The following is a 24,717-nucleotide window of genomic DNA, read 5'->3' as shown; positions in this document are numbered from 1 at the left end:
TATGTATTCCTTTTGTAATTATACACATTTTCCCTTTGATGGCATCAGTAAATACAGATAAACCTCATAGAAGAGAACAGTAAATAACAATCATATCTTTGCTCTTTTGCAGGTGCCTTCATAAGCATGTTTGCTGGAGTATTTGTATTAATTTTATCCAACTGGATTTTGTTTATCATAGTTAAGAAAAGATATCCTTTTTTGGAGAAATCAAGTAAGTGTCACGCTCACATTAATCATAACAGTGTGTCACCACTCACAACTGTAAGGTTCCTCAGCACAGCATGACTACTTTAGTTAATTTAATTAAGTGTAATTTGAAAGAATATTATGATTAATAACTAATTACTAATAATGTGTAGTTATGCAATTAGAAATCAAATATGAATAAGGGTAAGATGAGGGTAATAATGCTTTCTTGCTAGGTTTACACAAGAATATACAGACTTCTTTTTCAAGGAATGTCATATCCACTCATGCATGTTTACTGGTTTATTTTTTCAGAATTGTTCTGGTTGGGATGGCAGATATTTTATTTCATCAGGCGCCTCATTATTAGTGCAGTAATTTTCTACTTCTTTAATCAAATTCTAGAAAATCATGAAGGTGAGAAGACATTGTATCTCTTTCTGCATATTATGGTTGTTGATGTTCTTTTTGGAACAATGGCCACTTTTGATGTTGCTTGTGCTGCATATGCCTGAATCTACAGAGCGTGCTGGATTGCTGTCTGTAACTGCCCTGTTCCACCTCCTGGCTCTGTCTGGAATATATGATCGGGTGAAACTCTCTTTAGCTGGTACAGTGCTTGTTCTTGCTCAGTCAGCCTTTTACAAGGGAAAATTACTTGTTAGAGTGGCAGCTGCAGGCCCATTTAAAGATTGATTAGTAACTTTTGTGACATTGACAACTTAATGGGCAGTCATAAAAAATCTATTTATTTTGCCATTTAATTAGTTAAGAATGTCATGTCCTTATCAAGTCTTGAATGCAGTCTATAAGTTATAAGGACTGGTTGATAACAAGTATAAACAGTCTGGTTTATATTTTATAGTGCACCATTTAAATCTAATTGTTTTTGTTGTTGCTGTTGTTTGCATGCTGCATTTACATGGAAAAGAACACACATCCACAAACTGCAGAATAATATACTGTCCCTTTCTAAGCCATTCAAACTTATGCTCTCTTTTAATAACATTCAAAACTTTTTCAACAAAGAAACTCCAAAGACGATTCTCTACAAGTATGGAGCTGTTGGTTTAGTTGTTGTTAATGCTGCTACCTTGGCAACAGAATTAATACTGAAATCACGTGAGTAGCCTATACTTCTATTAAACCAAGACTATGTGGGCTTAGATAATTGACAGACAAAATCATTGTTGAATAAGCGGATGTTACTGCTACTTTGCCTTTTATATCTCTATATGTGTACATTGTACATTACATGGTAACCCAATAAAAAAATAGGTGCTATTTGATCTGGGACTTAAAGTGATAATTAAACTGCTCAGATGGCAATTAGTATGTGATGGTGGTGAAGCTGACTAATTGTCATTACCCTGCAATTTCAGGTACAGGAGAACGAAATGTAGCAGATCTCCGTGTTGTAGTTCTACCGTTTGAATGTGTTTTTGTTTTGAGCTGGATTGTGCTATGGAGCCATGCATACTGTGAGTTCAGTTTAGACAATAATTGTTCAGTTCTTTATTAATATTTAATTTGTTATTAATTCTATCTTTATGTATAAAATGCAGGGATGGGCAGGCGAGATAAGTATGTATTTCCTCTTGGCTTAATTGATTTTGATGATTTTGTTGTAGAATGAGTCATTCATTTAATGTTTTTGCAAGCTACTTAATACTGTATGTGTATAGTTGTACCATCTAGTATCATATAGTATGTGTAAATTATTGTTTTATTATCATTTTCATCACTATATTCCCTAGAATTAAAACAGAACTGGACATGTGTAAGAAAAAAGGATGTAGACATTGGATAAAGGTTTGTCAGTTTTTACTAAATGTACGTAAATTTGTATTTCAATATTAAAATAACTGAGATGTATATGCATTATAGAGGTATCACCAGACTGAAGTTGTTGTATGACCATTAAATGTATTACTGTATGTACAGACTCTGGAAATTCTTTAGTCAGTACATGTGTATGTAGTGTCTTGTTTCAATCATATATTTCATTCTCCTTGCTTTGTTAGTTTTTAGTCTTTGCTTGGTTGTTGAACAATGGGATTTTTGAAACAAGTATCATCCCTTTTACAACAGAGTTTGAAAGGAGAACTTGATCCACCTGAAGATTGTGAGATGACTGAGATGACAAGTCAGTCTGCTGCTGGATCAGGCACTCCACAGGTAGTGTCTTCACCTGACTACTGAGTAATGTGTTCACTTGACATACTCATACAGGAGGTCAATAACTAGTGTTTTGCAGCATATGTAAAGAGTAACAACTTGAGTGGGCTTTATTAGTATTAGTGTGTGTGTGTGTGTGTATGTGTGTGTGAGAGAGAGAAAGAGAGAGAGAGAGAGCGAGAGCGAGTGTGTGTGAGGGAGACTAAGAGAGAGATAAATCTTGTTTTGATTTTCTACTGTATATATTTAAGCACTTGTGTTCAGATGATGTTGTGTATTGAACAGGGGAGTCCACCTGAACCACCTCCAGAAACAGACGCAGACATACATGTTCTAGGAGATGTCCCAGAAGATACCAACACATGTTCATCAGAACCAGTTAGCAAAGAAGATTTCATCTCCACTGACACAGCTGCGGAAGCAATAGAACCAAATGCAGATACACATAGCCGTACAAGTAAATCAGCTGCAGAAGAAATGGACACAACTCCTGTTTTACAAGACAAAGATACTATCTCAAACACACACTCACATATACCAGTGACTGAGGATACTGATTCACTGTTGAGCCATGGAGAAAAAGAGCCAGCAGAGACAGACTTCCAAGAGCCAAGACGCAACTCTGTTACAGAAGACATGGAGAGCTCGCCACTTCTCCAAGGAGACATGGTTAAACCCATCCCTCATTCTGAGTCAAATTAAGAGACAAATACTGTATAGTGATAACGATAAGTGAATCAAAAGGGAAATAACATGTCATAACAGCACTGTTCCACAAGACACACTTAGTTCTTCATAATTACAGCAGATTACAGTATTTTCAACCTTCCTTGTGTTTTTAAATAAAAGTACAATTTAATTTCTGATTGATATGATTTTTTTGAGTTGATGTAGTACCATGTTTTCCCCAAGGTTGATGTAATTGTAATATATTTACTGTAATATTGAATCAAGACTTCTCTTGGTCTTCACCTATCAATTTATTCAGACGGATATACTGACACAGAATACAGGATTCAGTATGGGTCTCTCAAAGATCTCTCAGGTTAATCTCTCTGGTGACAAATGAAAGCTAGGGGGCGCCTTGGCATCATGGAAATGTATTTCAAAGGAAACAACACTGAATAGGAAATGTTTTCTCAGAACATTGGTAAGTTGAATCGGTTTGTCAACTTCATGGCCGAGCTATGTTCTTCAGTGGAGCAGAATGTCAGCAAACATATGTATGTTGCGGCAAAGCTGAATCGTATGATAGTCCTGCCTGTCATGCCTGATTAGCCTACTCACAAAAATGATGTGGCTTTACTCAAATCATGTGATTCATTTTTGGGGGATTTTGACAATTTCACAACTCTAATATACACTGTTCAGCTGTGGACCACCAACATAACCTATAGACCCTCACATACTTAAAATGTGTGAGTGAGGGGGTCAAATATGGTGGACTCAGAAACTGTTGTTTCTGTGGTGGAGTAAAGCTAGCAGATCTTTGGTGGAGTGAAGTACAAGATGTGGGGCTGGCGGACACTCATGCTGAGGCTCTGCTGCTGGCTCTCTGCCCGAGGGCAGATCTGCACCTGCTGGGTGATGCTTTAAGCCACAGCTTGCACACCCTCATGGAGAAAAAAGGTCCTCTTCGATTCATTAGCAGCACCCTACTATTAGAGCAGGCTGTTATTTTGCACACACTCTCTCTCTCGCTCTCTGTCTCCCTCTCTCGCTCACACACACATCAATGACTTCTGCTTCAGACATGTCTTAATTAACTGGGTAATTTTAAATTCCCTCAGTTCACAAATATCTACAGTGATTATCTTTGTGACTTGGTGCAGATTACCATTGTGCAACACCTTAGAGTGTTCTCCCTGGAAAAGGAAGTCAAGTTAAGACAAAAGAATGCTGGCAAGAGAGCTCATCAGTCTTCCTTACCTGTGATGATAATGACAAAGAAGTAGATCATTCTGAGGAACATAAGACAAATGCAACCTCTGCCATTCCACTGTGAAGCAAGTTTATCCAACCAGCCCGTGTTTACCTGTGTCTCTGGAGATTAGCAGGATGGGTGTTGGCTGGCAAAGAGGTCAGACTAATCAGACAGTGGCTTTGATTTGCCAGATTCATGAAGATCACTGCTGTGAGGGTGCAGGGATGGTGATTCTTGGCAAGCTAAGAGAGGCCCACAAATGGGGTGGAAGACTTTGGAAGCAGTCTCTGATGACCAAAATCCAAATTATCTTTTAGAACCAAAGCAATGTAAGACCAGGGCTAGTGCAAAGTCAGAAAACAAGCAAAGTCTCTCATGCATGAAGTAAACTAAATTTGACATCCAGTTGCTCAAAGCCAGAGCAATATAGACAGAAGAGCATAATTTAATAGATTTTGAAACACAGAGAAACATTACCCATGATCTGGTCCATAACTCTCCAGCAGGGTTATTCTTGCGTATGGCCTCTCACACTCAGTTATCAGTTGCAGCAAATGCTCAACTGATCAAATATGTTCCCATAGCATCAAAGAAGGACACCACAAAGGCTGTTCTATTACAGGTGGCCCCTTGCTATAACTCTGAACTAAAACAGACTGTTCTGAATAACCCACGCTTGTACACTGTCATTAGAGTACTCCTCTGAACACACTGAAGACTGTTACTTCATTGTTCCTCTCCTGTCTGGTCAAGGGTTACTGGCTTCCAGCGTCATAGCTTCTCTGTGAAATGAAGTCTCAACTGTTTGTTTCTGGTGATGTGTCGGGTCAAAATTAAGTGGAAGAGGTATCTTTAATTTATGATCATATCGATCTGTGATTCAGGCCGTTTCAACATGCTAGATTTTAGGTAATAAGATAATTAGTGAAACGAATATTTCTTACTAAAATGCATTATATTTTTTTAGTTTAAGTTGGACAAAATCTTGTGTGTGCAATACTCACAGCAAGTGGCAAGCTTGCTGTACACCAAAGATTGGCAGGCATCTATACAGTATAAGTTCCTTCAGAAAAACCAAAATAATTAGTTTGGGTATTCAGTCTCAATGAGATTTTTAGATTATATCTGTGGTCTGACACTGGGAGCCATTTCCCCCTGAAGCATCTACTTTATTGATAATTGTGAGAATGTAAAAGCTCTTGGGGAAAATGACATGCTGCTGCTACTATCAATACATGTAGATCATGTGTCCACCACCAGGCAAAAGATAATGCATCTACTAAGGGGATGCTGTTCACAGCCAAGTGATGCTGCATTCTCACTTCTTCAATTCGCAGAATTTCCCAGAATGTAGTATAAGTAATTGCTGGTTTACATTCATGTTAAATATTTTCCACATACATGTTATCCAGTTTTTGTTTGAAAAGGATTTGAGAAATATTTAACATTACTATTATCCATAGTCTCTCTAAAATTACTGTAAATGAGCAACTTTATATTCTGCATTTTGCTGACCATGAAAAAAGTCAGCCATTTATTCAGGCATTGTTCCATGCGTCTCTGCACTGTCAAAGTTTTTAACCTGTCCAATGAGAGGTTGCCATCTTTCCTCCAGTTTCTCTTCAATCACCAGTATTTCCAGGATATGAACAAAATACTGTGTAATGTTTAATATAAAGGCAGATCAACACATATATTAATCTGTCTAGTCTGTCTGCAAAATTCATTGAGTAACCACACAGATGTGTTGTTTTTATCAGCAAGTAATCTAACTAAGAGCTAGCCAAACTGCTGTGATATGGCCTTCAGTCTAATTCTCTATCTACATCTAGATCAGGGTTGAAGGTATGCACCCTCACCTCCTGTACCTCAGGAGGGTCCATGTTCCCCAGTAATTACTCAGGCAAGAAATCTCTAAAGGATCCAAAGCTGAAGCTGCGTCCCGCGGCACCCAGCGCCGTGCCAGAGTGAATTCTGGGTATTTTCTCCATGAGTTTGGAGACGGCCCGACGGCGGAAGGAGGGCGGTGAGGCGTCCAGCTGCTGCGCCACCTCGGCGTAGAGGGCGTGGAACACGGCGGCCGTCTCCTCCCAGCTGTCCCGCGCCGAGATCTCGTGGAAGGGCAGCTTGAGGCCGCGCGACAGGTTCTCGCCGTCCTCGGGGCTCACCATGCGGTCGTACTCCAGGTCCTTCTTGTTGGCCACGATGAGTGTGGGCGGCGGCTCGGCGTTGCTCCGCCTGCCACCACCGGCCCCAGCATGGATGTGGTTGACCAGGAAACAGAGGCGCATGACCTCGTCGAAGCTGCACCGGTCTGTGACGGAGTAGACGATGAGGAAGCCGTCGCCCCACCTGATCTTCTCCTCGATCAGCAGGGCGTCCTCCTCCTGGGTGGGATTGGGAATGAAAGAACATGGGAAGAACTGAGTGAGTTGGTGACTTTGCTCAAATGCATGGGGATAATAATCTATATATGGACCATGCATGGATGTCCCCAGAGGTATTGCTTATAACAAGTTGTTGCCTTTTGCATTAACATTTGTCATCTGATGATTGTTTCCTTTTTTGGTTTCAGAAATGGCTTAGCTGGAAAGTTCTGACACTAAAAAGATATCATGCACAGAGATCCCCTGAAGTATTCAAACAAATTGTAGTCTTTTACATTGCAGGATCCTTCATCAAAGTGTGTTCCATGAACTGTCATCTGATCATCTGTTACAGTATTATTTTTTGATTGCAGAAGAGTTTTAATGTTTTTATGCAACAAAAAAGCATCTTAAAATCACATTCATTCATATATAAAGCCATATGCATAATTATTATGATAATCATTATTTTTCACTTTAAAACAATCACTCATTGTTCTCTGCAAACCCTGACTTTCTGACCCCTAACTGTGTATTATTCTATAGCTGACTGCACAGAGAAAGGTATGCGTACATTTAAGTGACAGGCTATAAGTGTATGTGTGTATACCCCCTCCCTATCTCTCTCCCCCTCTGTGTGTGTGTGTGTGTGTGTATGTGTGTGAAAGTAAAAGAGAGAGACTCTGTGTGTATGGGTATGAAGGAGGTAGTGTGTAGAGAGAAAAAGAGAGAGAGAGTATGTGAGTATGTGTGTGTGTGTGTGTGTGTGTGTGTGTGTGTGTAGAATGTGTGTTCACACTGAAGATTTACCCCTGGCATGGAGCTCAGGCGAGGTGGCGCATACATCCCGCGTGATGCCAGGGCCTGATTCTCATTCACTGTGAAAGATAATAACCCTAACAAGATCCGACTCATATCTCCTCCACACAGACCCTTTTTTCATGACAGGCCCTGTTCTTTCACTAAGGTCACAACAAAACCAGTCCACAAACACATTAAAGTACCCTCCTGCTACCCTTATGATCCTTACATCAAAGAGGTGGTGGACTGGAGAAGATTGAAACACTAGCTGGAATATTCTGCTTTGACATAAACAATCTTTATAATTGAGTGCTTTAATGTAGGGGAGAGATAGAACAGGAGGCAGACTGAGAGAAGTGATTTTACATTTCAGCTCCTGAAATGCGGGTTAAGAGTTCAGAATGAATTATGACCCATTTCAAATGGGTGTCACTTGAGGAGAAGAATGAGGGGTGTCTTCACGCTTGAGCCTGTGTTAATGGGATTTTGTCATTAGATTAATTATCACTGATTTAGAAGAATCCATTAGCATCAGTCTGCTGGCAAGATTAGACAGAGTTTCTGTTTTTTTTTTATTCAGCTTGTTCTTATAATTACAAGATTTCTATGCCAAAATGAGTTAGATCAGTTCCAAGTAAAATTACGTAACTCGTTTTTGTTTTAATTATCAAGCTGTGGTTGAAAAGCAGAAAAACTGGATTTGCAGAGGACTAAGGTTGTTCCTTGGAGCATGAATAACACGCATACATCGCCAGTTCCTTTCCTGCCTCAGACAGGTTTACAGGTTAAAAAATGTAATTAATGGCTACTAGGGTTCTAAATGATAAACTTTTAGTGACTTTCTTTTTAAAACCCACAATGTTTTTGTTTTGTAGGGGAGCATGTGCAAAGTAAATCACTATGTTTCTAACTTACTGAAAATGAAAGCCTTTAGATGGCTAATATTTGTCTATTTTGGGCACCAGCGCATGGCGTAAAGTTCGTTTTTCACCCGCGCAAAGTTGAATTCGGTATTTTGCACGTTTATTTTTTAAGCATTGCGCCCAGGGCTGTGGCAATTAACAACCTAGGGAGGGTCCTAGCGCGTTGTCTAAAATCGCTATCATACACCACCTAAACCTGGTCAGAAGTCAATGGCGAGTTGTTCATATGCTATTTTAAGACCGCATGTCAACAGTCATATTGGCAGGTGCACGCACCATCCTTCTATTATTCATGAACGCACACCAGCACACGTCAATGCAAAGCATTACAAATTGCACGATTACAACGGGAAACATAATTAGAATAAAGATATTACGAAATACTGTACATCTCATGATGAGTAGTTATTCACCATCATTTGCAAATCGGTAATGACGGTTAAAAGTGATTAGGGGAGAGGCGAGAGACACGTATGGAGCACAGCTGAAGACGCACCGTCACGAGACATAAGCAACTCCTCTGCAGGATAAATGTTGTTTTATTCAGTCATTTGAGCAATATTAGGGTAAGTGTTGCTTTTTCCAGCCTATGTTTTCGGTGGTAACCCATTGTCAGTCAATAGTGAAAGTAACTGCATATAACTGTCTTGTCGTTGACTGACTCCTTGGTGAAGTTAGTTTCACTTTGCCAATGAGTTCAAATAATAGTCGAGTGGAAATGCGTGAAGGCTATGCTAGGTTTTAGTAAAGCATGGTTTAAGAATGACTATTCCATACGGTCTCGCAAGCAGCCTCCTTCAAATGCGCCGTTGAATGCTAAAATACCGATGCATTTATTTGACATATCGCGCTTTGCGCCGTTAAAGGGAATGCCAGATGTCATTCTCATTGGTTTAAAATGGTGTTACGCCCCAAACACACCCATATGACTGATTAAAAAACCTAGGAACACCTTGTTGCGCCATGCGCTCCACTTTTGATAACAAAACCCCTCCCAATGTGAACTGGACATCCTACTAAATTTGAATAGACTTTTGACGAGTGACGATGCGCTTTAGAATGTCATGATAGGGCCCTTAGTGATAAACTAAACTGGTAGGCCTAACATGTCATGCTCTAATATTAAAACCAGCTCAATTAGTTAGTGACTTAGTGACTGATTGAGGTGTGATGGTACACATCAGTATTTCTGACCCATATTTCAGTAGTTTGGCTGCATATGTTGGTCTTCTCTGGTGATGTGAAACCTTTGCTCTGAACTTCCAATGCCTCCCCCAGCCCTGCCCACCATCACTGTATTTTGGTGGAACACCTCTCATAGTGAAGCTGCACTGTGTGTGAATGTTAACTTCAGCTGTCAGATTTATTTTCCTTCACAATTGCTGCCAGCATGTCAAAGCCCTCAGTGGAGAGCAATTTCAGAGGAAGCGCTGCAGGGCTCTCTCAGACCAGGTCCTGCTGAGTGTGCATCAGATCAGGAAAACTCATTAACACTATTACTTTTCTTTTATTAGCTGAACATGTGCTGTAGCAAATCCTGACAAGAGACACTAGTAATTGGACACTGTGTATTTCACAAGACATGATCCTCTAACACAGACATTCTGCTGACTATATTGTGGGTTTTTCATGGGCAAGGCTGATGTGGTATTCTGGAAAATGGTGGCTTATCCAGCATGTTAGGTCATAGTGTTTTGAAAGCGTGTTGGAGCTTTTTCTCAACACATGAGCAATACAAAGCACATCACTCTATAGGATTTAACCTACTGCCTAAACTGAATGTTATGGTATTAAAAGCATTCTAGTATACAGTACGTATTTCAACCAATTTACAAATAACCTGGGAACATGGGCTTATATAACTGGCCACAAGGGGGAAACAGCAGGCTTAACTGATTCATATATAATGGGAAACTAACAATAGTATTTTAACGAAACACACACACATTCACACAGACTTAATAGTTGCTATATCAACATATGTGTAATGGATTATGGATGGACTGGGTCGAAAACAAAGTACATTTAACTTTAGCTGCAGGTCATCTTAACCCCATTCAGTTAAACAGTATGCATAAAGGAAAATAAATAATATAGCTTTCTTTTTCAGCACTCAGGTTACAAAGGACTTCAAGAAGAAATCCAATGGCCAAAAATGGTTGCAGTATTCTGAAGGCTTAGTGAAAATACAGTCTCCATATATTGTTTCAGATGGAACTTTTGGCAGCACAGAGCAACAGGGAACAGACTCTTGACTGTAATTTCAGAAATACTGACTTTTGTGTGCCTCAGCAGTCAGCACACCTTAAATAGTCAGGTTTAAATGTAAAAGTACATAGTGGACATTTCTAGGTGTGTGTCTGTTAAACATCTATTTAGCCTAACAGACACACTCTATTACCCGTCTATGACTTACAAAACATGTTAGGCTATATGTTGGTCTTTGTCAAATGAAGAGAGTGATTCAGCTAGTAGGCCCTAGGCCTCATAATCATCTGATTAGTTTAGTCAAGTGAGTGTTGGAGACACAGAGTGGTCTGAGTAGTCATGATTGGCATGTGTAAACTAAGTGACATTGGTCTCTAAATATAAACAGAAACAGAGTGTTGGGTTTAGGCCTGAACAGTCTACAACAATGTATTTTATTAATAGGGTAATTTCGATGAAAATACCAATCTCACCTGCCCCGCTGTATCCAGTATCTCGAAGTGTACCGCGTCTCCATTTATGGCAACCTCGTGTCTGTAGATAGTCTCTGTTTAACATGGAAGCAATCCATCAACAATATCGCATTTACCTGATTGACTGATAGTTTTCATGAGTAGAAGCCACTGCATAGCCTTTGCCTAATAAGGTGGATCAAAATATGCGTACCCTAAGGGTAGGCTACTAATGTTTATGTATCAAAACCTATCCAATAGAAAGTGAATCCTCTCTCCCTTTCCAATACACCTACCTAGAGTAGGGTCGTACTCGCCGATGAATCTCCTGGTGATAAATCGCACTGCCATGGCTGGAGGAAAATGTTTGAATAATTTAAGAGCAGAATCGATAAGACTGCTGGAAAATCCTGCAGTGCTGAGAGATGCCTTTCATTCATCATGTAAAGACATAATAATGCATGCAGGGGAAAAAACAAACATACTGTAATATATCAACGTGTCTTGTATTAGGATGCACCAATATTAGCCAACCACCACGTCAGTTCCAGAGAAATAACAAACGAAAATAGGAAAGATTCAGCGCAGATACACGCGGTTAACATTTCAGTTGTTGGTGCTCACCCGTTTTACCAACTGCAGCTTGACCCAAAATCACAATTCTCACAGTACGGGACGCAGGTAAACTTCCACTTCTTCTCAAAGTTCTTTGTAATCCTCGGTTTGTAGTCATGGTGAGTTTGATTTTAATTTCACCGATGGATGTTTTCGTTATAGTTTTGTTATAAATCTAGCAAAAGGTAGCATCCTGGAAATCTCCAGGCTTACCGAAAAGAAATTACAACTCTAAAAACTACATAAGCAATTGAGGAGTAGGCTACCACACCACATCTGACTGTATAAGCACGGACAGTTTTTAAGCCTCTGCCTGTGCGCACACGCACTGAAATGCAGACCCATTAGTGACGTCCCACCTCCTTCTTCTCTCTGCCACCTTTCCCCACCCAGATTAAATACCGAGCAAATTGCATTACAATATGCTGTGATTTCTAAGACCTTAGATTAAACCAAGAGAACCAACGTGGAATCTACATCATCATAGAGTGCCCAGCCTATTTTATTGTTGCAGTCTCTCATGTCGACAGGATGACAATTACTATCTTTCACACCACACCCTACCAAGAAGCAAAAGCGCACATACCATGCCTGCCAGAAACAAAAAATACATTGAAAAATGATGGCCGGGCCCTAACCTACATGTTTACCCCTGGGCACACAGATGCCATCTGATTACATTAGCGGCTGAACAGAGGCCATTTCACCTGTTCCATCCTGACTGATATCTTTCTGGTTTAGTGCCATAATAAATGGCTTCTCTCAGACTTCATTCTGTTTTGGTACAGTGCACCGATCATTACAGTACTTTGAAAAACAAACACAACATATTCACTGTTGTCAATATCTGGACAATGTCTAGACACCCTGTTACCTGTATCTTGTGCATAGCTTTGAGAACAAGAACCAATAATCATCATATCTGACTGTCATAAAGCCTCTACAAAATTACAAAATATAAGAAAACTCTGAAAACCCTTTAAAGTGCTCGCTGGCTCTCACTCTCCCATTACAGCAGTAGAAACAAGGGGTGGGAAGAAAATAAGCCCACAAAGTGCAAAGGATAAATGTTTTTGCAAAGTTTAATTACACAGTGAAATAGTTAGCCATGAATCAAAAGGACATGATTACAGAAACACATTCGTTTATTTACAGAGCAAAAATCAACTCAATCTTGGCGCTACTTCAATTGAATTTATCCGAAGAACAGTCTGGGGCTGGATGATAACTGAAAAAGATTGGAACAAAAACAAACACAATTTAGTCTACATACATAGCAAACTGCAAAACACTCATTTAAAAGCTGAAGAGCAAAACTGAAATGTACAACCTTTTAACACACATAACTGTTTCGGAGGCTCATGATACAGGATCACTAGCGACATAAGAAACATACAGTATGTTTAGATGCCGCGTCCTCTTAACCATTGCAGTACCTGCCCAAGGAAGGTGGCCTGTGTTTATCCCTTATCCTTTGCTGCTATGTGATATGTAAGACTGCAGTATGTGCTAGTATCGGCAGCAAGGCATAGTTCCAAGCACTAGTATATTTCCCTGAAAGTGAAAACCCTCTCTACCCATGTCAGGGGGTGGGGGTGGGATTTCCGCTTTCTAGGCAAATAGTATGTTCCTGTTTACTTCAAATAAACATCATCAAACTAAATTTAGCCTGTAATTGGTCTTTCAGCATGAAGGAATTCAGGCCATTCATTGTGAACATTAAAATGACTTCACCACAAATGACACACAGGTCCACAGTGGTTTACCCTGGCAACTCTTCAACGGAAGTAATAATAAATAATAATAATACAAAATAATAATAACAGTGTTTTCTTGGTATGCATGCATACTGAGTTAAATAGACCTATATCACAGTTTCATCAGAGGCAAAATTGCATGCAAGATGGCATGCCAAAGGAAAAACATACTTCTTTTCCTCTGGTATCTGTGTCTTTTCCAAAACCTCATATGAACCATAGGCCAAGACTCCGTCTTCTCAATGACCGTTGCCTCGACCCTGACCAGATCACGTCTAGGTGTGAAAAGACAAAGACAGACGGTGTGTTAGCAGTGTTGTGAAACGGGTTTCATTTCCAGAGACCTGCCTCTTCCAAGAACTCACTGTCAATGTAAACATTAGCAAAACAACATGAACCCTTCATTTAATCTGAGAAGCCCGTGAAATTTTCTTATAACCATTAGAAGTCACACAGGAAGTCAGGAGAGCTTGCACATTGGTCTGTACTGAGAAGGCGAACCAACACAGTAGAACCTGCTGGTGAATGTAGCACTTTCAGTTTTTCTGTACATTTGAGGATCAGATACATAGATAGATAGATAGATAGATAGATAGATAGATAGTTTATTGATACCCAAGGGGAAATTCAAGAATCTGATCAAATGTATGCCTAGCATTTTGATAATTTTTTTTTTAATCAATGTTCATTTTGAACACATTCTACCCCTTTGAAAATGAACAAGCCAGATTTTCCCTTGTCAAAATGTTGGCTAAATGGACTATTTGTATGAAAATGTCAGTAGGTGGGTGTTCAGTGGATAGATAAGGAAAAGGGCACTCTTTTAAGTGCAGTTAAAACAATGACAACAGCAACTATACAGGAACTACATTTACAACTACTGGCTGTGAACAGTAGGCCTAGTTCCAACCACTGAGCTTTGCAATTATGCAATTGATTGCTGAAAGTACACTTTTGAGAAACACCAAGTTGTTGAATCACAGTTATAACAATGAAGATTGTTTATGGTGGGTATCAGAGGCATCAGAGATACATTTCTCAAAGGCCTTGTTTTCTCCTTTGAGAAATGTATCTCTGATGGGATCATAATATTATCATTACACATATTAGTATTTTTCTTATGACAAAAGCCCAATAGAATCTAATTGAAGGATCAAGCATGAATGGTTCTGTAATCAGGAACCAGAAACTGGAAAACTAAAGATATAATGCTAGAACATTCAGCTTTCTTGACATTACACAAACTGCTGTGCTTACCCGAGCAGTGGACGTCCAATCAGAGTGAAGTTTTCACCACCAAGCAGCAGCACCTAAGACAAAGGAAAGCAAATTATTCACAGAACAGAAACATAATGAGCAACAATAGCTAGTTAAGTTCATCTCAAACTCACAACTCCTCATGTCACAAGCTTGACAGCACACATTTATATGCATTATGTAACCTCATGTGTGAATCTTAGTTATCAGTGGCTGCCAACTGACAAAGAGATTACATGCATCACTGCTTTTCTGCATGGTCCTCACAATCCATAACATTCCTTTCCAATTCTCATGAAACACTTTCAATTCAGATGTAATGGTATTTATTTACTCTTCTTGTTGAGCCCCTCTTTCACAAAGCAGGATGACAGCTGTCCTAGGCACAGAGCCAACACAACTAAAAAAAAAAACAAAGAACCATCATGGTGACACAAACCTTTTCCATTCGTATCCTGTCACCACACTCTGCATCTATGTGATTCTCAATCAGAATCAAGTCCTCGTTTGTCACTTTCCACTGTCGACTTGCAAAATGAACTACAGCAAACAGCCTCCCGTAATCTCCTTTCTCTAGGAGTGTGTTAACCTTTTGCACAACAGCTGTGGAAAGAGGGAAGCCATGGAGTTTAAGCCATTTATATTTATTCATGGAAGCCATTTATTTTTTAGGTATCAAAACACAAAAGTTCGGTAGGTTAAAAAAACACACATAAAGTAAGCAGCCAGTAATGTTCTAAATGCTCTAAACTGGAAGTCAATAGTCAAGTAAACACTTTTTGTTTTACAACATAAATGTAAAACATTTAATGTTTCTAGACTTGCCATTATGATGCATCCATGATAATTGTAACACTAGGAATATTCCCCAATATTAATATGCACTATAAACAATTCTTTCATTTAATCTTTAATAACAAAAAAAAATCCCCATTCCTAACCTTGATGCTGCTTTGCCTCTTCCTCAGGATCTATGAGTGTTACTTCAGGCCATGGGGGTCTGGATAATGAAGTTTCTGGAACATAACTGTGTACAAAACACCAGGATGAACAACTCAGCGTGTCATTGTCACTTACCCCAGCTCCTCAAGAATATCAGTGGTGTACAGGATCAGTCCTCACTGAGGTGAGGCTTAGGATGATTTCAGCCGCCCGGTTTGAGCATTTAGTTTAATTGAGTCCACTTCAGCAATCAAACCAACATTCGTTCAACATTCTGACCACAATGGCCAATCACGTGTACACCTACAATCATGTCTTGTGTAAAATTGACAAAAATGCTCACAATGAAATGATACTGATTAATAAGAGCATGCATGTGTTGTGAGATGCAAGTTTGCTTACTTGGGTGGGTACTTCAGGATCTGAGAACTCTGTTGACGCACAAAGGCAGGTAACAAACATCCTGACAAAAAAATCAGATGGCAAACATGACCAAACAGAATGTCTTCACAGAGAACTTGGCTATCTAAGCAATGCTGATTGGTAGGGAAATGTTTAAACTCATACCAACAGGTCAGACTAGATGTAAAATAAAATACGAAAAAAAATCAACTATTATTATTTATTACATGCCAAATCGCCTGACAGGTCAGGGATATTAATGTTTTTTTGTTTTTTTTGTCTATAGGCTATTTTATTAATATAACTTAGTTGTGCTTCTTAAAACTGTCTACTCGATAGTCTATAAGAAATACCCAAAACCAAGTCTTTAGGTCTTAATGGGCTCCCCCTATTTTGCTCAAGGTTTCTTCCTGGAATATGGGAGTTTTTCCTTGCCACTGTTGCCATATGGCGTGCTTTTAGGGGGTTAAGGGTTAAGTTGTTTATTTATATTTCTTATGAAGTTAAGACATATAACCATAGTTATAGCTATAACCATAACAATCACAGGTATTTTCCAGTATTACTGCCTTGTCTTATGGGTTGCATGGCCTTCTTAAGATTATTCACACAGATAATGTTAGTGACCTCAGATAAAGGAGAAGATAGTCAGTCTTCAAAGCAGCCTAGTGATGATATAGGGTAGTTAGTAGGCTCACCTACAATACTATGGGCAAGCTAGTACTAGGCCTACACATGATCCAAGGAAAAAGCACTAAAAAATGCCTAAAATCTTAAATTGTAAACACTGATATTTGCACGTCCACTCCATTTATGAAAAATGACCTGCTCTATTTTATTTAATAACTCAAGTTCAAATTCAGTAACTGTTAGAGGTTAGCTGGACGATGTCATACATTCAGCATTTGAGTTGAGCCATTGGTGAGATTAAACCATATGTGGATTCAGACCAGCAAAAATTACATATTTTTCGGCTTGGGGTACAACATATCCTAGACTTAAAAGACAATTAAAAAAAAAAAAAACTACTAAGTAGACAGATTCTGCATAATCCATGAAGTTGCGGCTCTTGGTGACTTGTGCTGAATGACATGCAAAACATCAGGTCTATAATTTACTTGTTAGGCGTAGACCTACATAAATATAGGCTACACAGTTATACAATTACACAGTTACACAACGATATACAATATATAATACACCACTGCACTGAATAAAATCAGACGTACTGTATGCTTCATCAAGAAAAAAACCTGGCTAATGTTAGGCTAACGTGATGTGACAGTTGAGACCACTGACATAGTAAAACAGCAGATTGAAAGAATCCATTACGTTGACTAACGTTACTTTATATGGACTATTATTTCAATGTGCACCATTTCGTTGGTAAGCTGAAATAACTGGATCATTCTCAAACATCCAGATGTTACCAAGGCATGATTACAGAAACGAACATAATGTTAGCTAACACGGGACTCAGCTAATTGTGGCATGACTGCAAGCAGACATGTTTGGTGCACTGTTCTCTGCCCTATGTCAAATGGAATCCCTTAATTAGTAAATGGGAAAGTTGTGTGTAAACCAACCTAAGGGTTTGTCCAAAGAGAGTTGCAAGTTATGTGCCCGTAATCTCCAACACGTTCGGAGAAAATCACTACACCCCTTCCTCAAAGTCACCGCCATCTTGCTGTACCCGGAAACATGTGAACGTGTTGTTGTGTGACTGTAAAATGTGTTCCCGTGAAACATAAGCAATATGAATAAATAGTCCGAGTAAGGCTACATGCCTGTCTTGTGATAGCTTAATTTAAAATAACAACACCAACCACTAAACTACAACAACAAAACAATATGCTATTTAAAAAAAGCCACCACATGACCATTGGCTATTATTCAAACCTTAGCCTAATTAAAGTTTAGGCCTACTTCTGAAGATTATTATCTGAATCCAAATCTGGATAGGCCCTAGCAGGTTCAGTCTGTTATTTATTTATAGTGGATGGAATCTACTACCTTGAAATCTCCTGGCTTCTTCTTATTATAACCTTTTCTTTTTACCTTTTCAAGAATGAATGCGACTCTAACCACTTAATGTACAGTCATGTTTAAAAGTTTATCCTTAGGGATTAAAAATGTTAAAAAGCTAATTTTCCCCCCATAGACTTGAATGGCTGTGATGTCATAATGGCCTAAAGCCAGCTGCACTGTTAAACTCCCGGAGTACTTCCCGGGCTAATCAGAACACTAGCACAGGTGTCACCTGTGAATCCAACAGAGTGGTGAAGTCCCGCCCCTTCCGTTTGCCTCCATGGGACCTATCTTTCAAAAAAATTTGAATGGCAGTCTATGGTGAAAAATAAATTATTTTCTGGTCCCGGTTGACTTGTGCCTTGAATTACCCATATGATGTTTGTCAATTTTAAAGACAATTTTTCATGTAAAGACATTTGCAGTTTGTTTCGTAACTATTGAATTACAACATTGTGAAAGATCGTAATTCCAACGACTACAAACCCATCAGTCACGCTAGTGACGTTAGCTCATTCACTAGATTGTACAAGCATACCAGCAACAGGTCTTAATTGGGCTTTCCTTGCCGAAGAAAATACCATGAGTCAGAGGATTAAACACATCAGGTAAGTTGTATTCGTCCATAGACTGTACATTACATACTTTTAAGTGACATAGCAGGCAGCAAGATGCAACCGTTAACTAGCATAACAACTCTTATCGTTTCATTACGTTGGTGACGTACATCGTTCAAAGCGAGAGATGTAGTCCACTGAGTGGATTCGCACAAAACCAACATAACTTTTGAAGTCTATCGAACAACAGTACTTTCTTGACGTGAAAAATTATCTTTTAAATTCACACACATCATATGTGAAATTTGTGGCACAATTCAAACTGGACCAAAAAATAATTGTTATCTCTCCATTAACTCCCGTTCATAATGTCTTGAAAGATAGGTCCCATGGACCGGAAGTAGAAGGGGCGGGACTTCACCACTCTACTGTCTCAGCTTCTAATGCATACAATCTGGCTCTCCCTAAAACTACACATCCTGTTTAAGTGTTTCCCATGTGTGAAAAAATAAAAGCCACAGGCAAATCTCATGCTTTGCGCATTATATCTCCAGAACGGCTTGACGCATATGCTTCAAATTTGGTGTTTGTATGGACTCAAAGATGAAGTGAGTTGATGTTGGAGGTCAAAGGTCAAGTCCATGAATACTCTGAGCACGATATCTCAAGAATGCCTTGACATACATGCCTGAAATTTGGTATGAGTGTTTGTATGGACTTAAAGATGAAGTGAATTGATGTTGGAGGTCAAAGGTCAAATGTCAAGGTCAAAAACACCTTGAGTGTTATATCTCAAGAACGCCTTGACACACAAGGGTTTTTGGTATGAGGGTTTGTATGAACTCAAAGATTAAGTGATTCAATGTTTTTTTCCAGGAATCTCCCCACCAACATTAAGACAGTAGCTTTCCATCCACTATTGTAATTCCTCTGGCATTACATTTCTAGTTATTTATTTATGTATTGTTCTTAATTACTAGCATTGTAATGCACATCTTTATATAGCCTACCCACTGAAAAAAAATATCACAACAGTCATGTGTGAAACTAGCTGAGACGAACAGCAAGGAATGTTGCATCTTGGTGTGGGCTGTGGGCAAAACTGGATTCAACGCAGGTGAATGCAACCCTGCTGTCTGTCTGTGCCGTCTGTGCTGTGTGTTCAAATCTCCTGACAGTAGCCTAACTGTGTTTACGTTTCAGCTAGTTGACTCCAAGTGCCAAGGTCGAAGCAGGTGACATTTAGTAGCCTACACTGTGAAGGTAGTGTAGAGGTTAAGGAGCTGGGCTAGCATGCTGTAGCCTGAAAGTTCTGGGTTTACCGCTGAGCAAGGCACATCAAGTTGCTCCGGGGACAATGTAATCCCTTGTAATATAGTTGACATGTAAATCACTTTGGGCAATAGTGCCTGCTATATGAATAAATGTAAATGAAGGAATGGCTCAGTAACAGTAAGCAACTTACGACTAAGAAGGGGATGAAAAGTTGTTTTAACAATTATCTCCTTCAGCTGTAGCTGATGTGCCACTGAACCACTTCTACAACACTGGATTGTGGATTGTAGCCAAATAATTGAAATTAGGCCATGGCATTCTCCAGGCCTGAAGACCTAATAGGCCTATGCACATTTTCAGGCCCTTGAGGATTTCTAAGGATAAAGGACAGGATATGACAGCTTTGCTTTCAGTAGAGATAATTGTTTTCTTCTGTTGTTGATGACTTTGCATGACCTCCTATGACCTTGCCTTCCCTTCTAGAGTGATTTTGTGGTGGGAAAGGCATAGTGTGGCCTAATGCGTTTATTTATCCAAAAGGGTAGTACAACGATTCGCCTGGCACAAACACACATAATTTTGTCTGTAAACGATGAAATCAAGCAAGTCAGGTTTATTTGTGCATTTATTAGCTTGTTTAGGTTCAACATATTTGGTTACAATATTCCTGGCTGAAAAGAGTAAACAAACTAATTGGACTGCACAGATATTTGCATTACTGGTGTGTGGGGCTGAACATGTTGCAGATTTTTATGGGAATAGTTTTCATGTTTTCGAACAGAAAGGACAAATGTTTTTTAAAGCTTAGACGATGATGATGATGATAGTAGTAATAATAATAATAATAATAATAATAATAATATGCTGTAATCTATGTGTACCTTTTCAGTCCATTAATTAGGAATGGGATTGAATTTGGACATCCAATGGATTCTTAAAAAGTGTTTCCAGAGAGTGCTGTTAAAATGACACAATAGACTATTAGTGTTTCACTCAAAATTGTTGTTTTCTTTTGCAATAACCCAGCAGCAAATGGTTTGCGTTCTTATTATTTTCCATCTTTAAATGTTCTCACAATTACACAAAATTCTCACAAAATGTTCTCACAATTACAGCTGTTTTTCTGTATATTTGGCTATATTTGTGCACCCTCTTGTGGCATGATTCAGATGCTCAGCTAAAACACAGTAGACCCAATAACTTCAAATCTAGGTGATAGTATAAAGCAAGCAACTATTTTATTTAGTGAATTATTATTTGCCATAAGCTCTTTCACAAGCATTCACAAAGCAAACACATAGATAGATAGATAGATAGATAGATAGATAGATAGATAGATACTTTATTGATCCCCAGGGGAAATTCAAGGTCTCAGCAGCAGCATACATACAACACAAACACATTCTTTAACAGCAGAAAGAGTAATTAAAGTATATAATATAAAAACACAACTAAGCAGTAAGGACAGTAGAAGATAAAGAATATGCTAAATATACTAAAATACAAATTATACTAACACTTAATACAATATATAAAAATATACTAAAATACAAATGACAAAAATACAAATTAACACTTAATCTAAATCAATTCTAAAACATTGAATTGGATCCCCCTCTTTCTGTACTCTTCTGTGTGTGTTGCTCAGCATGTTCAAGTCTACAGCAAATTATTGGGGTAAAAATGTAATTCGAATGGTCAGCTTAACCCCCCCCCCCTTTTGCGTCTCTCTCTCTCTCTCTCTCTCTCTCTTTCTCACACACACACAGACACATCAATGATAAGGTTTATAGCCTGTTTGTTTGCGTAGTGTGCATAATGAAACCATAGACTGTATATATACAGTCTATGAATGAAACAAATAAAAACAACCAAATCATCATTTTCAGTGCTATCAGCAAAATATCACTTAAGCTTGTGCAGAAAATTTCAGTCATGACCTCATACACCCTCAGACCAAAGTAAAATGTCACACTGCGACAATTTGTTGAGAAAGACCTAAATGAACCTTGGTTCTCAAACTACCAGAAAAGCAAAGTTCATTCAGGAAGTTTTTATATGCACAGTATGAAACAAGGGCAAGAGTGTTAACACAGACAATATGCAGGACCACAATGACTTTTGCTCAGAGTAGAAATGTTCTATTTCAAATTGATTCGTCCAGAGACAGTGAAGAGACAGGTTTGACTAGATGCTCTTTGTGTTTGTGTTTGTGTTTATTGTTTGTGTTGAGGGTCCATGCAGGCCAGTAGTACTCTCTGGGGTAATTTCACAATCAGGATGTGCGCTTGATATTTTTTTTTTACACAGGCCTGTGTACCCCTAAATATGTCATAATATTCCAACATTATGTTATTATTAATGGCTAGACCTTGACAACTGGAAAAAAGAACGGTAAAAATACAATTTATTGGGTGTTGTAAGTAAAGGTAAAAATTCCGTCCAACAGAAATTTGACATTAGTCTTAGAAAGAGCTCAACAGACTGACCCCATTTGGCAGAGGCTATACCTTTGCTATACTTCATACCAAGCAACAACCTCCCAACAACATGCCCAGAACCAATTTGAACATCAGAAGCATGTTTGTTTCTGGGAAATCACCCTAAACTTAACCACCAACGTTTTCTGCCAAACGCTGTCCACTCCAGCACATGAGAATATGCAATGTGAATTCCACATATGTGTTGCCAAATGTTCTTTTTCTTACATTACATAGATGGTGATACCATAAGGAAAAATAATAAACCATACAAAGAGTTTGCATCAATATTTAACCTCATACTAATGAAAATAAATTACCTTTGTTTCTGATGTCCACTCTAACACATTTCAAGTGTAGTGTTAGGATTGTGGTAAACCATACATTTTCAGAATAAAGTTATCTTGTGTAATGCTATCATGCAGTTAACAAGCATATTTTACCAGGTGGTGCTATATACTAGCCTGGTCACGCCCACCTTTCTTCTTTCAGGGAGATACTAGTCTGGAAACACCATAGTTCAGTTTCCGTCAAACAAAAAATATATCAGGCCAATCAACAACGAGAGGGGATGACAAAATCTAAACTGTGGTAAATGGTACAAGCAATGCCTGCAAAACTGCAAACATCAAAAATTGTAATTGGAAAAATACAGAAATGTATTTAAACCAAAAGTAAGCTCGAATGCATTGTTTCCTGACTGCCTATTCTGTTTATAGTTTGTAAAGTTTAGGTGACTCTGATCAATGTGATCGACCAATGATTTCAAAGTTAATAACATTTCTATGCCCGTCACCGTGTTAGCATTGTAAAGGATTCCCAATCGTGAGTGACCTGACCAATCACTCATGAACAAATTTGGCTTACCAGGCAAGCTATATACCCCTCAAAAGATTAGATTAAACAGTCATGTTTTCATATCATAAGACCCTTACGTTGGTGCCACCTTATCTCTGTCCCTTTTAGTCATTTGTTCATATTTGTAGGGATTTTTCTTCTTTAGATTCCGCACATACACTGCCCTGTCTGCTTTAACCATGGGGTTTTGTCATGAAATTCACAGGTGATTTTGGTTTTGATCGATCCCATCGACACTCAGGTTTTTAGTCAATGCAAAGGCTCACTTGAAACTGAAACCCATTTGATTCTATTTATCACCTTCTTCACCTTCAGAGGGTGAAGCACAGTTGATTGAAATTACAATTGTGATTACAAATGCAATTAAAATAGCATAATTATGCACCTGTGAAAACATGCACATTGATACAATATGATCCAAAAAAGTGTTTAAGACAAACAGTGTCAGCATTTTACCATTTTAGAAGTAAAATATTAATTATCTGTGTGTTTAGACAAAGAAACATAATGTCCACTCCAAATGTTTGACAGTCCATCAGACACAGCTCAATCAAGATATCAAAGATATATCCAAATTTAAAAGTGAATGATGACTGAGGATGGGAAAGATGATTTGTTCTGTCCTTCGACAAAGGAAAAGTTGTGAGATTCCTCAGATTGGTCGCTAAATGTGAAAGAGAGAAGGCAGGTGAAAAAGTTGCTAAATCTTGCAACATGTCCCAATGAACGTCCATAAATTGTGGCGTGTTTGCCTACATGCAAGATGGTTTTGCAACTTCACATCATGGAATCTGAATGGTAGCCTAGCCTACTAAAAAACAGATTTTAACATAGCCCGTTGTAAATCTTTGTAAAAACTACTTAAAATGTTTATTATTATTTTTATTATTATTTTTATGATGATGATTATTATTATTAGGCCTATTATTATTTAAGAAGCTGTGTCATTGATGCATTTTAAAATACCCCCTCTGCACAAAAATGCATTGGGCTCCTCAAAAATAGCCTACATGGCACACCTCACTCATGCCACGAGTTGTGTCAAATTAGGCTCGACGTCACCGGTTGTGAACCACGGGTAGACTACAGAAGTGGGTACTGAATGGGTGCTTGTGATGTAGCGCTACGTCAAAAGGCTTTAAGTACCAGCACTGCACGCGCTCGATGAAGAAGTGGAGAGACGCCCGTGGATACACATGAATGAACTACAAACGCGGGGAACTGAGGACATGAAAGAACAGAGTTAAAATCCGGATGTGAAACAGAAAAGAAAAAAAAAAGATTGCAGACCATTTCTCTGGATACATCTGAGTTACGGTAAGCACGGTCCTATCACCGCTGCCTTGCAGAAGTATATTTACTTAACGTTAATTGCATGCTCATGTGGGAACTCTCCTCTCAGTCATGTCGCTGTACGGGATGTCATTTGTTTCTTTGCATGCATCTCTGTTTTGGAATATATCTGAAAGATAACTTGTGAAACTTTGCTGTTGTCATAGCTTGTT

General features: G+C 38.7%; 3 protein-coding genes across 3 annotated transcripts in view; 1 reads left to right on the top strand and 2 right to left on the bottom strand.

The window, feature by feature from the left end:
• LOC121681697 overlaps window positions 1-3,229 on the top strand; it is a 32,318-nt gene extending 29,089 nt beyond the window's left edge. Inside the window, exons 10-18 of the mRNA XM_042061594.1 lie at window positions 113-214; window positions 505-606; window positions 713-799; window positions 1,219-1,311; window positions 1,572-1,670; window positions 1,755-1,773; window positions 1,947-2,001; window positions 2,281-2,367; window positions 2,653-3,229. Coding sequence (XP_041917528.1) covers window positions 113-214; window positions 505-606; window positions 713-799; window positions 1,219-1,311; window positions 1,572-1,670; window positions 1,755-1,773; window positions 1,947-2,001; window positions 2,281-2,367; window positions 2,653-3,069 — 1,061 coding nt within the window. The 3' untranslated portion in view covers window positions 3,070-3,229. The remainder of the gene's footprint in view (window positions 1-112; window positions 215-504; window positions 607-712; window positions 800-1,218; window positions 1,312-1,571; window positions 1,671-1,754; window positions 1,774-1,946; window positions 2,002-2,280; window positions 2,368-2,652) is intronic.
• A 1,173-nt stretch (window positions 3,230-4,402) lies between these two features.
• LOC121682162 (ras-related and estrogen-regulated growth inhibitor-like) lies at window positions 4,403-12,542 on the bottom strand. Its single transcript, XM_042062205.1, has 4 exons — window positions 11,666-12,542; window positions 11,338-11,394; window positions 11,063-11,136; window positions 4,403-6,678 (listed from the first exon to the last, which is right to left on the bottom strand). The coding sequence occupies exons 1-4, from the start codon at window positions 11,772-11,774 to the stop codon at window positions 6,187-6,189; spliced, it is 732 nt and encodes a 243-aa protein (XP_041918139.1). The 5' UTR covers window positions 11,775-12,542; the 3' UTR covers window positions 4,403-6,186.
• Window positions 12,543-12,722: 180 nt separating this feature from the next.
• Window positions 12,723-17,737, bottom strand: mrpl21 (mitochondrial ribosomal protein L21). Its single transcript, XM_042062206.1, has 7 exons — window positions 17,601-17,737; window positions 16,015-16,075; window positions 15,612-15,697; window positions 15,110-15,273; window positions 14,671-14,723; window positions 13,585-13,688; window positions 12,723-12,884 (listed from the first exon to the last, which is right to left on the bottom strand). Exons 1-7 carry the CDS (start codon window positions 17,695-17,697, stop codon window positions 12,820-12,822), a joined length of 630 nt encoding a protein of 209 aa, XP_041918140.1. The 5' UTR covers window positions 17,698-17,737; the 3' UTR covers window positions 12,723-12,819.
• Window positions 17,738-24,717: the final 6,980 nt, after the last annotated feature.

This window comes from Alosa sapidissima, chromosome 14 (assembly GCF_018492685.1).
Source record: "Alosa sapidissima isolate fAloSap1 chromosome 14, fAloSap1.pri, whole genome shotgun sequence".
Taxonomy (NCBI): domain Eukaryota; kingdom Metazoa; phylum Chordata; class Actinopteri; order Clupeiformes; family Clupeidae; genus Alosa; species Alosa sapidissima.
Note: the sequence above shows the minus strand (reverse complement) of the source record. Positions and strands in the feature narration are given on the sequence as shown.